Source organism: Sebastes umbrosus, chromosome 11 (assembly GCF_015220745.1).
Source record: "Sebastes umbrosus isolate fSebUmb1 chromosome 11, fSebUmb1.pri, whole genome shotgun sequence".
Classification (NCBI taxonomy): Eukaryota; Metazoa; Chordata; class Actinopteri; order Perciformes; family Sebastidae; genus Sebastes; species Sebastes umbrosus.
The window spans coordinates 13354628-13368546 of record NC_051279.1 but is presented as its reverse complement, the minus strand read 5'-3'; the positions used below and the strand labels follow the sequence as shown (position 1 = coordinate 13368546).

General features: G+C 42.3%; 1 protein-coding gene across 2 annotated transcripts in view; it reads left to right on the top strand.

Moving 5' to 3' along the window:
- The first annotated feature begins 6339 nt into the window (after positions 1-6339).
- The window catches only part of LOC119496653 (nectin-2-like), a 90607-nt gene continuing 83027 nt past the window's right edge, over positions 6340-13919 (top strand). For both annotated transcript variants that reach the window (XM_037784125.1, XM_037784123.1), the window contains exons 1-2: positions 6340-6411; positions 7407-7491. In XM_037784125.1, coding sequence (XP_037640053.1) covers positions 6355-6411; positions 7407-7491 — 142 coding nt within the window. In that variant the 5' untranslated portion in view covers positions 6340-6354. The remainder of the gene's footprint in view (positions 6412-7406; positions 7492-13919) is intronic.

Here is a 13919-nt window from a genome sequence, read left to right as displayed (position 1 = left end):
CTGATATCCTCAGGATTCTCATAGATGTTCTCTGCTTCACCCGAGTGGACAGACAGAGACTGCTCAATACCTGAGAGAGATAGTGACCAATACACACACATTCACAGTCAAATGCACATGGAGGGTGGGGGGTGTGGGGGACAGATTCATTACAACAACCCCAGAGGATGTCACGGCCCACATCACTCAGTGGCAGCCGACAGGGGCCAAAGATGGACGGAACACGGAAAGCTGTCAAAAGAAAAAAAAAGAAAACGCCGGAAGACTCACCGCGATCAGAAATGTGTTTCTGTCTCCATAGCAACACACCGACAGCCGCAGCAACCAGGGGCACCAGGAGTAATAAAGCAGAGAGAGAAGGGAGCAGGGAGGGGGTGGTCACACTGACTAAAGGAGAGAAAGAAAAGTGAGAGAGAGAGAGAAAAAAAAAGCCATGAAATGTTTCCAAGAACAGTGCTAATATAAAACTTGTAGAGCTGTTGAGCACGTGCGGTTGAATGACATGAAGAGAAGTTATTGCTGTTTGTTCAAGTCAAGAGGTGGCAACCTTTTTCCTTTTTCCTTTTTACGTGAACACTTCAAGCTATGGATTTAAAGACATGTTGCTCTTGAGATTCCTCAAACATGTTACATGTATTTGCATCATACTGCTGTCAGTCACAGACAATTGTTGCAGTGGAAGAAGAAGGCGAAGAAATCCAGGCTCTGTCAGACAGAATAGTCTGCACGACAGCTGAGTGGGCATCGATCTGACAGACCCTCAGTCTGGACAGTAAACGCTGTCAATTTGAGGAGAAGAAAAGCAACAGAATCAAAGAGACCAGATGCTGTCGGATCATTATACAAAACCTCAGCAAATGCCACTTCCATGCAGAGTAGTTTGACTATTTGCAAATCCTATTTTTTTTCCATATCTCATTATCTAAATTTATGTAGTTATGCATGTAGTGTAGGTGAAGTCAGGAGAGGCTTTTCCACACACGCTCTCTTGACATCTGACCCCAGCAACAAACTGCCTCCAGGCAAACTGACAAACAATGTAAATAGCAGTCTTTCAGCTCAACCCTGTCAATGCAGCATCTGTAAAACAGGTGGATAGAAAGCGTAGGCCTGGCCTGATTATCACAAATATTACATAAGCAAACCATTTGCTCACTGTACTACCAGTCAAATTGTGTTGGAAGAGCTCACGCATGCTATCAGTCTTGTCAGGTTTGTTTGCATAATGAGGATGACATCAGTCTTGCAAAACACAGCCACGGGGCAACACGGAAAGCGGGAGGGAGGTACTCGTTTCCACAGAAACTGCTGTAATTTAGTGTACCTGAACAAGTGTTGCGTCGCTGCATGCACACTGTTCATTGAGCACAAAGCGATCAGACATCTTTGGATTACAAAAGAGAAGCCTAATAAACAGACAGTTACCTCAGAACCACCAAAACAGTCTTTTCTAAACAATTCATGCAGCGTCTCTGTGTGGCTTTTGAGGTTGTCTGACGGACAGAACCCTGGCAAAAGTAAAGTCCCCTCTGACATCTCGTCAAATTTTGTTTGTTAAAGGATTGGCCTGCGGGCTTCACCTTAGTCCTGGTGTCACAGCTTTTAGCCGGCTTCAACGTGATCAATCCTTATGGGCTGTGTGAGGTGTAATTGATTGGTGAGTATGTGTAGAGGTTGCTAATGGAATTCTGTGGTGAGTGCTGACCCCGAGGATGACCTGCACTGTTCTCCATGCCAGCTTTAACGCATGAATTATGGTAATTGAGTGCAGCGAAGTGAGGCATTAATGCTTCGTCTTTCTGTCCCTCTCTCCACCTTTCTCTCATCTTCCTCGATCACACCTTTTCCTCCATTGGCACTTCCTCCCTACCTCGTCTATTTCATCTCAAATGGGGTGGGGGGGGTGAATTATATCAGTGCGATTGTAGAGGAGGGTGGCTGATAGAACGCAGACCAAAGAACTGCTTGAACGCTTTGCAAATGATGGGCCAACTCAGGATAGCAAATGATTGCAGAACATCCCTGACATTTGAAGTATTTTATGTGCTGCAGAGCACAATGATTGCTTCAATTTAGCGTTCTCTGAACTGTGCCACCGCTGAAAGGAATTCTATTATGCAGAATTTGTATTTTCTTCTATACTTTTAGATTTGTCTTACAGCACACAAGATATCCCCAAATTATATATATAAATTATTTGCTGTATTTGGTTATTTCCAGTGAACTAAAAAGTTGTTTCATTTTGTTCTTAGAGCCAACTCTGTGTAAAATTCCCACTATCTCTGGATGTCGTCTTGCTACCCAGAACAACTATTTATAAACCTTTAACTGTCACTGCTTATTGTCATACTATTCATTATTAACCAAGAACTTTTGAGCTATCTTGCACTATTGCAGTGTTTGTGCAACTTGTCACTTTTCAACTGTAAATGTAGGTCATCCTACACATATTGTGTGAACTTTTCATGCAGCTCAGTCTAAATTCCTGATGTTACACTGGACAAATGGGCTGTCAATCGATTAAAATATTTTATCGCGATTAATTGCATGATTGTGCATAGTTAATCGTGATTAAAAGCAAATTAATTGCAAATTTTTTATCTGTTCAAAATGTACCTTAAAGGAAGATTTGCCAAGTATTTAATACTCTTATCAACATGGGAGTGGACAAATATGCTTGCTTTATGCAAATACATGTATATATTTATTATTGGAAATTAATTGACGAGACAAAACAATGACAAATATTGTCCAGAAACCCTCACAGGTACTGCATTTAGCATAAAGAAATATGCTCAAATCATAACATGGCAAACTGAAGCGCAACAGGCAACAACAGCTTTGACTATGGTAAAGGGGAGACTTGTGGGTACCCATAGAACCCATTTTCATTCACATATTTTGAGGTCAGAGGTCAAGGGACCCCTTTTAAAAAGGCCATGACAGTTTTTCCTCGCCAAAATTTAGCGCAAGTTTAGAGCGATATTTAGCCTCCTTCCCGACAAGCTAGTATGACATGGTTTTGATTCCTTTGGTTTTCTAGTTTCATATGTAAATATATAAATTGCAAGTTGCGTTAATCAGTTAAAGAAATGAATGGCGTTAAAACAAATTTGCGTTAACGCGTTATCGCGTTAACTTTGACAGCCCTAGTATATATACTATATATATATATATTTCTGATCCAGCCTCTCCAATCAGGTGAAATCTTGCTGCCTCTTTTGCTCTCCCTGTCTTTATCACCTTCTCTCTCTTGCCTCCATTTCCATCACTCTTATAGCCGTACCATCAGCGTGCATCATGATGAGCTCTGGGCTCCTCAACCCCAAGTGATGTATTGGGGTACGGGAAGTGAATTCATCTCTGCTGAGGGATCCATTCAACTGTCACATCATCCTGTGCTCCCCCACAGCCACCAATACAATAAGCCTGAATAATTTAGTTTTTGTGGGGAGAGATGTCCTAAGGTCCTGTCTTCTTATATTCGCTTATCAGCCGGGTGAGTGTGATGAGAAAAACGATAGCCTTTAAGTTTTATATTTTATAGAGGCGGGGCAGAGTATTAAAACTGTTGCGGATTTTTATGAAAAATGGGCACGTAAATTGAAGTTATTTCCGCTGGATATTATCTGCAAATCACAACTTCACAGAAGTCTTGACCCGTGACCTTTTTAACCGCATCAAGGAAGCATAACATGTGGTATCTGTCAGGAGCTTTTTTGTCTGTTAAGCGTGGGCTTTCTGGCAGATGATTTGACCTGAGGTTGGCTTGAATGCACCGTGCAACGCTTCACGGAGCACATATCCGAGAATCTTCCACATTCACGGTTCATTATCTCCACTGAGTTGACAGGAAGTCTGCCAGGACTCCTGTGCTGGTAAAATAATATGGTGTTGATAAAAAAATCAGAAAACAGACTGGTTATTGTTATACCATACCTTTCCTGCCACCTTCATGGGGCAGTGCGACAGCTTGCGTTGCCCAGACGGTCTGCCCATTTTTCAGCTGTAAGATGCAGGTGTAGTTCCCGGCTGTGTCAGAGGTGATGGGTAAGGGCAGAACGGTGGTGATGCTACCAGGGCCGTTGCTTTCCAAGCGTAGCCGGCGACTCTTGTTCTGGTGTTTCCAAGTGACACTTTTGACCTGGGACTTCTCCGAGTACAGGCACCCCAATTCCAGCTTTGAGGAGGACTGTCTGGTTTTAACTGTGGCTGTGATGCACAGCGTCGAGGGGGAGGGGAGAGGAGTGTAGGAGGATAAGGGAGGGAAAATTTTACAGAGGGAATGAAAAGAAATCGAAGGAAGGATGAGTAAGTGAAAAAGACAGGCAGGAGGGAAGAGAGAGGAGCGAGGCAGGATGAGAAAGTGAGTTAAAGGGTAGTGTGTGAATATAGAAAAGGCCAAGGACAGATAGAGAGTAATGGGGTAAAGGGAAAGTGATATGAAAAACAAAGAACAATTCAGAGAGGGGTCAAAATAATATATATTCATTAAAGTGATTTGCTGCTAATGCATTGGTTGACTGTGACTGATGCTTAGTGTCTCATCAAACTGAAATGAGGATCCATCTGGGTGTAATCAAGCTCCACAGACCCCCCCGCACACACGCATAAAAACACGCACATTTCAGCCTTGATTAGTGTGATCAGTGTGGGCCACATGCAGCCTTGGTGGGAGGGCCGCAGGTATAATCATACATAATGATACTTATAATGAGGTGGGGTAAAAATATATGCGTCACATGATTGGTGCGTGGGCGGATGTGTGTGTGTGTATGTGTGTGTGTGTGTGTGTATGAGGGATGCAGATGTGTGAAGCAGGGTGACAGTGACAGTGACGGATCGGCTGGTCATGTCTGGGCGGCTGTGATGGATGCCAGTGGGATTGTGATTAGTAAAGTCTTCCAAGGCCGCCATGACAGGGCATTGTATGTATATGTGTGTGTGTTGGGTTTTGCGTGTGTGGGTACAAATGTATTTTGCGTTTTTCTGCAAAGGGTGAAACCTCCCCAAGGCTCTCTCGTAAAAAGCAACAGGTGTTCTGCTCAATTTTAAATTCATGAATCGAACAAATGTTCCTTTTCATGAGCAATATTGTAAATGTATTCATTTAATAATGGGACATTTTACCAGTGGCTGTGGGAGTTTTTCTTTGTGTCTTATTCTACAGTGTATGATCTGTGAGAACAATGCACTGGCAGCTGGTAAGAATTCAGTATCTTGCTTAAGGATACATCATGAGGGCAAATGCTTCTAGAAACATGGGTCCTTTGGATACAGGGAATCTCTACATTCACTGTGTCACCCTCTGACACTTATTTTGCCACTGTCTTTTAATATGTTCAGATTAAAGGAGTAATTTGACATGAAATCTCATGTCTACATGCACTGGTGGACTCAGGGGCCGCCACCCTTGGTGCCCCCATGTTTGAAAGAAACGCAGCAAAAGTGCCCTCTTGGATGTCCCTATGAAGTGCCCACTAGGGTGTCCTTCCAGTGGAGAAAACAAGATAAAGTGCTTTCTGGGGTGCCCTTCCAGTGGATAAAACAGGATGAAGTGCTTTCTGGGGTGCCCTTCCAGTGGATAAAACAGGTTGAAGTGCTTTCTGGGGTGCCCTTCCAGTGGAAAAAGCATGATGCAGTGTCATATAGGCTGCCCTGCATGACTTTCTGCAAGCTGGTGCCCCACTGCATAAAACTGTTGCCCTTATTTTTTTCACCCATGCCCCTCTAACAACCTGAGTCCGCCAGAAATGCAAAAACGACAAGTTGTGGTTTTAAGGGGAGCTATGTGCAGTTACAGGAGGGTACGGCGACTTCCCATAGTCTTATGGTCTCGGTGAGGTTGCCAGGCAACCAGCAAAGAAGCAGAGTCCCACCACTTCTGCAACTTTCAGAAATCGACAATTTTGTGATTAGCCTGCTGTGCGGAGGTGAGTCAGGAGCCAGGGCTTGAACTTCTCTCTATAGCTTTCTTTTTTAAAGTTTTGGCACAACTGTTTCCAGAAGAGACTGCCAGAAAATATGCACCATCCCCTCTCTATGACAACCGGCTTTTCACTAGACCTTCCACTGTGGCCATTTTTAATAACTTTAAACTCTTTTAATTTCCGTTTTATTTTGTTACTCACCTCTCCTATCGTTTCAGATTACTTCACTTCCTGCCTTTGAGTGTTTTCCCGCTAGTTTTGATTGTCTGCCCCGGCCTGATTAGTTTCACCTGTCCCTCGTTAGCCGTGCAGTCACCTGACCTCCTGCTCACCTGTTCCCACTTCCCCATTAGTCTCTCACTAATTATAGCAGCCCAGCTCCTTTGTTCGTTGCCAGTTTGTCTTTTCGGTTGGTCGTTGCTGCATGGAGTTTTGTTTTCCCGTTACCTGTGTGCCTGACTGCATCTTGGACTCTCAGTTTGTAAGCCTTTTGTTTAATAAATCATTTAACTGCAACAGTCATTCTGCTTTTGTCTGTGTTTGGGTCCTTCCCCTGCTGCCTGCTCTCCAAAGCTTGACAGCTCATCTAAGTCTCTGCAGGAAAGCAAATAAGCATATTCCCCTAAATGTCAAAGTACTCCTTTAGATAAACTACATATAAATAACAGATTTATCACTGAATGATTGCTGTGAGTAATGTGTTATGGCTGTTGAGTCACCAGATCTCAACCCACTTAAACACCTATGGAATATTTTATGATCCAAATACCAAATGAGGGAATATTTCTGAGGGGCAAATAAAAACCAGCTGCATGTGGTGGTGGGGCAACAGAGCACAGAAAGTTTTCTAGCATGTAGGGCAGCCTATACGGCACTGCATCACGTTTTCTCCACTGAAGGGTACCCTAAAGGGTGCTTTATCACATTTTCTCTGCTGGAAGTGCACCATAAAGTGATAAAACAATATCATGTTTTCTCTTCTGGAAGGGCACCATAGAGGGCACTTTATAATGTTTTATCTACTAGAAGGGCACCCTGGAGGGCACTTTATCACGTTTTATTTACTGGAAGGGCACCATAGAGGGCACTCCATCACGTTTTCTCTACTGGAAGGGCACCCTGGAGGGCACTTTTTCGAACATAGGGGCACCAACCCCCCTGAGTCTGAGTCAACCAGTGGTCTTTTGGAAGAATGATGTTCAATGCCCCCATCAGAGTTTACTAAACTTGGAGCATAAAAGCTGCTCTGGGGGCCCCTGATGGTAATTTGTCATCCATCTGTTTATTTACCTCTTTCATTACAGCTGCTTTGCATAGCAGCATTCACAAAATGGCAGGTTACACAAGACAAATACACAAGGTTATTATAAAAGTGACACCACTCTTCTCATAAATCCATCTCCGCCCCTTGTTATATTTCTCCTAATCCACCTCCTTGTCTTCCTACCCCTCTTGATACTGATCTGTACCTTTCAGCACGCTGAGCGTGGTCCTGTGGGTGAAGGCGTTGTCATTGAGGATCACCACACAGTCGTAGAGGCCGCCATCTGTCAACTTGGGGGTGAGCAGAAAGGAGAAGCTCCCAGCCTCTGCGTTGTAGGGTGACCCGGCGAGCGTGAGTGCCTTGTTGCGCTCAGGCAAAAGGGTGGAATCCCTCCAGCGGTCGTACATGTACACCTGCGTTATTTTACTGTGCTTGCTGTCTGGAGGTACCCAGTACACACAGACGTAGTCCCCCTTCTCAACAGAACAGGTCAGGGGGAAGGGTGTCTGAGCCTGAGTGGCAGTGGAGATCTCTTCCTCTGCAGGGAAGGAGGGAAGAAAAGAGAAACCAGAATGATAAAATAGATGAGACAATTAGAAAGATGGAGTAGTATGAAGACATAAGAGTGAAAGCAGACATACAGGCAGGGACTTCTGAATTAAAATGAGGGTGAATGAAGACAGAGAGAGTAAACAGAATAGTAAGAGAGTAGGGAAATGGAGATAGGGGAAAATTCCTACAACAATAGGGATTACGTTCTTATATGCTGAGAGTTACTTCTTGCATTCTGCTCTGCCTGATTATCAAGTTGCTGACACAGGACTTTCAGACTGCTTGTGTTACAAAGTCACTCACCATATGTTATACTGCCGACTGGGGCCACATTGTCAGCTGTGAAGAGAAGGGAAGCAAGAAGGAAGGGGCAAAAAGCAAATAATGAATAATACATAAATGTAGCAGCTATAATATTCACATGAGGACTGGCTGAATTTTAGTGAAGATCTACAGTAGACGTTTGAGAATCTTGAAACTGGTCTATAAGAGTAAATACTTTGAAGAACTGTAGCTACAGGATGCTTAAATAAATAATGCTGCTGCTGGAGTTTCTAGCACTGATGCCCACTCACTCCATCAACAAAAGCTACAATGAATGCATTCAATTCCTCAATGCTTTTGCTTTTCTCGCTCTCAAATCGCTCTCACCATCAACAGTCACATCCACATCGAAGGTGAAAAGAGTGCTGTTGCTGTTTCCCCACAGACGAACCATACAGACGTAGGTCCCGTTGTCACTGTACCGGACCTGTGGCAGTTTGGCCACTGTGCCTGTGTTTGGCATTCTCTCGCTCTTCAGGGAAATGCCGCCAGGTGCTTCCCAGGTGATCTTGGCGACGACATCGTCAGGCTTAACACTGGCAACCAGCCGCAGGGTGCTCGACTGAGGAATGGGTGCAGCGGGTACCACAGTCACTGGAGATGAGGGAGGAAACAGGAAATCAGGGGTGGGAGAGGTATTAAAATGATTTGTAGTAAAGGTTGTTAATATATTCCATTACAATTTCAAAGTTTACATTTTTACTTTTGCAAAAGCAGAGAAGTATCAAAAGAGTACTCACTATGCACAATAGCCCCTTCAAGAGTGTTATATTTAAATATTTATTAGTGGATGTTTATCAGTAATGAAATAAACAGCATTTTATTGTTGCATCTGTTACATCTTTTATAAGATGGTCATGAAATTTGGTTGTAAAATATTAATCAGCAGACTAATTAGTAACTGCAGATGACAATATTTCCCTCTGGAATGTAGTGGAGTTGAAGTATTAAGTAGCATAAAATAGAAATAGAATAAATGAAGTGTGGCAAAAATAATTTCTTGTAGGTTCTCATTAATTCAGCAATCAAGCAAATAATGATTAGTTATGTAACATTTCATAAAAGCTTCTATCAAAAGGCCTCAGAGAAATTTGAAAGATTGTAGAAACAAGTACATACACGTACCTCAAATCAAAAACAACAACAAACTGTATAAATATTTAAACTGATGATAGAAAGATATTGATCTACACTATATGTGTGCTACACAAACTAAAAAACAGACGGTGGTGTATAAATCTCATGCAACCTGTGGATTTTTCTACCTGTAAGGATGGCTAAGAGGATAATCTTCTCCTTCAGCTCCCTCTCTTGTTGCTTTATAAAGCATGAGTAGAGACCGTTGTCCTCCACTCCGGGAAGAAAGTACAGAGAGAAAACCCCGGTGTCTTGAAAGTTAGGGTCAGTCAATCGCATGGATGCCTTCGAGGCACCACCAGAGAACTCTTTCCTTTCGTTGGCTGAGAGAACCAGTTTCCACTCATCCACACCGAGTGACTTCACCTTCCAGTTAATGGCCACGGCCCCCCTCACTGTTGCATCAGTGCAGACCAAGGTGGTAGGCATGCCTTCTCTAGCCACCACAACATCTTCCCAGTCTAAGGGAGAGAGGAGGAAAAGTTAAGAATTATAACAGGTGAATTATTCAGATGAGTCTTTCAGAAAGGGTTGTGTAGAGAAGGTAACCCATAATTTGGGAAACTCTCATGAGATGTTTAAGGTTATAGGCATTGACCTTGAATTGTTAAACTGCAGTAGACTGAATATTTTTTGCATCATTTGGCAGAAATTCCATAATAACCTTTCAGCATATTGTAATTCAAGTGCTCTAAGAGATAACTAGACTTCTGAAACTCCTCATGGCTCTATTTTTCAGGCTTTAAAAAATCTAGAAATTTAGAGACTTTGGCCAATCACAGGTCAGTTCACAGAGAGAGCGTTCCTATTGGCTGTTCATTCAACAGAAGCAGCTGTCAATCACTTGCGAACTTCGATCAAACAGTCAAACTAGGCGGTGCTGATCAAATACGAATCAATATTCTGTTACTGTAATGCCTATTTCTCACCTCAAATATGTTCAGAAACATCTTGTAGTGTACTGTTTAGCTGTAAAATGAGAAGTTTGCTCCTTCTGGTGGGCGGTACTTGGTTTTTCCTCAACTGATCCAAGGCCTATTGAAAGGAGGCTGGGTCACGCGTCATCAACGCGTCATATCTTTAGGGGTATTACACATGCGCAGTAAAATCTGGCCTGCACTCGCCATAATTGAGCCAATCGCAACGCATGACCGCAGCTTCAGTTACACTGCGCATGTGTTATACCCCATACCCCAAGACGCATGTCCGCCCGTGACCCAGCCTCCTTTCCACTGATCTCAACATGGCTGCCGTGTCACAAACGTTCTCATTTTACAGCTAAACAGTACACTACAAGATGTTTTTATAAATTTAACTTTTTTAAATCATATTTGCTCCAATTCTACCTACTGCTGCTTTAAGGTTAGGCATTGACCTTGAATAGTTAAGGTTAGTAATTGACCTTGAATAGTTAAGGTTAGGATAGGTCGTCTGGCAGCGAGTCGCTTGAGAGTTTTTACACGTTTTTGCAAGTCTTCACAGTTTGTGGGTTACTTTCTAGACACAACCTTCAGAAGGCCTTCAAATTCTTACTTTTGCTACAGTGCTGATGTCTGTTTTGTATCCTGTCTAAAAGTATAGGTTCACATGTTTTCAAAAAACAATACTCACAGGCTCCTATGTAGGCTACATTGAAAGAGTTATTGGCCCTTGTAATGGTTTCTTCTGTCCATACTGGACTAAAAGAGATCCCCTCTTAAAGCAATTTCAATATAAGTGATGGGGAACAGGAGTTTTGCTGAAGTTAATATGGGGCTTCAGCAGTCAGTCAAATCTAATGGGTATCTTCTAAAGTTATAGTCTTCTTAATACCAAATTCCCTCGTTCTGTGTCCCTGGACAGCATTTCTTTGCTGAGATGCTGCAGATGGATATTAACAAAAAGAGAACTTTGAATAAAAAAAAAAGACTATCTTGGGAAGATTACCACTTGATTTATATAACACAGACTACTAATTATACTTTAGCTTCAAATGCATTTCCCACAGAAAAAGTACTGTGGATTTTGTCTTTAATCCCTTTAGGAAAGGGGAGTCTTTGCAGCCAGTATGGAAAGGAGGAACAATTACAACAACCGATAACTCTTTCAATGTATATATGGACATGTGAGTGTCATTTTAGGACATAGACTTGAACCTACTCTTTAAAGATGGTCAGATAAAAGCCAATACATATGGAGGTAACAGGTTCTAAATGCAACATTAGCTGGAAAATGTAGACTCCCTTCCCAGCAAGATAAGATTAGCAATACATTTCTAAAAAGTATTTCATACCTGTAATGCCAGAGTGAGAGGAATATACCGCAAGGGAAGAAACAAGAATAATGGTGAGAAAACCAGACTCCATCTCGCATTGAAAGATAAGAAAAAAATAAAAACCACTCTCAGTGCACCAGCTGTCTCTCCACACTGTGACCTTTCTAAGTACGCTCCAGAACACCAAGTATTGTTCACTTTCCTGCTATATTACTGGTGTCCCTGACTGACATGTTAACAAGCTTGCTGCGCATCTTTCAGCCCAACAGGATGTGGCCAACACTGGGATAATCAACAGGAAAAACACTGTCATTATAGCCATCATGTCTGTGTGTTTGAGGCTGATAAAACCACATATACTGGTATAAACATGACCCCACACAAGCCTTACATCATAATGCAGGCCTACATTATTTATTTTTTTTACAACATTTCCAAGCTGAACTTCTGGGTAATTAGTTACAGAACTTCTGACCTTAACATTCAGTTTGACAAAGGGAATGAGCATGTACTGGTGTGTATCACACTGTGTGTATGAAACGGAGAAAACGATAAGAATAGCAGAAAGCGAGGGATTGAGGGAGATGAAAAAGCAGGAAATAAAGAGTTTGGGTTAGTGTGGGTGCACAGCAACCCCTAGGCTACATGTCTTTACATCCCATAAATGTCTTTAATTAAGCTAAAGGTATTATCAGCTCCTCTGAGCACTATTACAGATTTTTCCATAATTACCATTGGGTGAATGGGGGCGGTGAGGAGAGATAGTGAAAGGGAGAGAGAGCAGATATGTATTGTGGGTGTCTAATGACAGGGAAAGAGGAAAAAAAAATGCAGCAAGGAAGGAGACATGTGGAGGGAGAGGTGCAAAGACAGAATGAGGAAACCCAGGGAGAAGAGAAGTGTGAGAGTGTTGCAAAGGAACAGAGACTGTGACTTCAAAGAAGCCTGTGGCTGCTGACACAGAGCACACTGATCCTGCGGCCCCTCCTCTATGGGTAAATAATCACCATAAGCCTTGGCTCTGTCTAATGAATCCACTGCCAATGAGCTAATATCTGTTAACTATGCGCTTCATTATCACTGCCACAGACCCCCAGAGAGCACGAGGATGGGAGGACAGGATGAATAGCAGCAAGGAGTGAAGGACGAGTGGACAAAGGGAATCGAATGACACGGGGAGAGGGCGAGAGGGAGGGAGAGGAGAGGGAAGTGTAAACGAAGGAAAGGTGTAAAGGGTGTGAAAAAAGAGGCGATGCACTGTATAAGTAAAGTGGGTGGTAGCTGGGAAGTGGAAGGTGTGAAGGTCGATTTGGTATGGGTATGAAAAATGGATGAGCAGGGGATGGAAAAGGAATGAAATCCTCCATTTGGTGGCCGTTTTCTTTAAAGCTCCTTATTCTACCATGAATGCATACGATTTAGTGGCAGTCGTACAGGGGGGGTCCCTGCACACTTTCTTTCTCTGACTGTGCTCAAACACTCAGCTACAAGGCCTGCAAATTAAAATATGGCTATGCAAAGTAGAGTTGGCATTTAAAAAAAAACACAGCTGCTTTCTTTGCATGGCAGATGCTTTCACAGTCTCTGGATTTACAGTGGGCAAGGAGTGGAAAAGAAGATGAAACCCCCCTTCTGTCTGTGCATAAATCTCCAAAAGAGGAACATATTTCAAGTGTTTATTTGTTTGTTTTTTTTCCTCTGGTGTGCAGAACATTGTTTGACCTCTGATTATTATCGGCGTCTTCAGAAAATGAAAATAAGAGGGTGTCACTGGAGGGAAATGGAAGAGAACAGAAGGAACTGAGCATCACGATTTAAACTGTGGGACTTATGGAGATGTAATTACATTGGCTGTAAAACACTTGGGTATAGGGATTAGACCTAAACCAGATAATGCCTTCGCTATGCTAGTATGCACCCTGCCTCAGAGGAAAATAGGGCAAAAAATGAATTGGAAGTTATTCTGTGGAAAAAAAAAAAAAATCTCATCAACAAGAGAGTCTGCAAATAGAAACACGAGAAGCTGTTTCCTCTTGATTTGATTCTGCTGACTGCCACTGGATTTGTGTTTTTGCCGTTCATTAATGAATGTTTATTGATTTTGGCATCTGCTGTGCTGGAGTTTGGATGAGCTAATCTCAACTGTGTGTGCGGGAATAAACAGCAGAGGGCGCACGAATCATCTGTTTGCACGAACCTCACCATCAGATTGTGTTGTAACTTTACTTTTTTTTTCCCTTTTCTGTTGATAATATTTAATTGCTGATTATTTAAGTTTTGCATTTATAGCTAAGATTACTTTTTTGCTCAAAGTCTTTTTATTGGTATTCTATACATCCCTGTAATAATATTACTGCACCATTAAATAAGCAGAGTTAATTTCATAAAAAAATACAATTATACATATAAATGAATTAAATCCGATAGCAACATAAATTAAACATATACCAAACAAAAA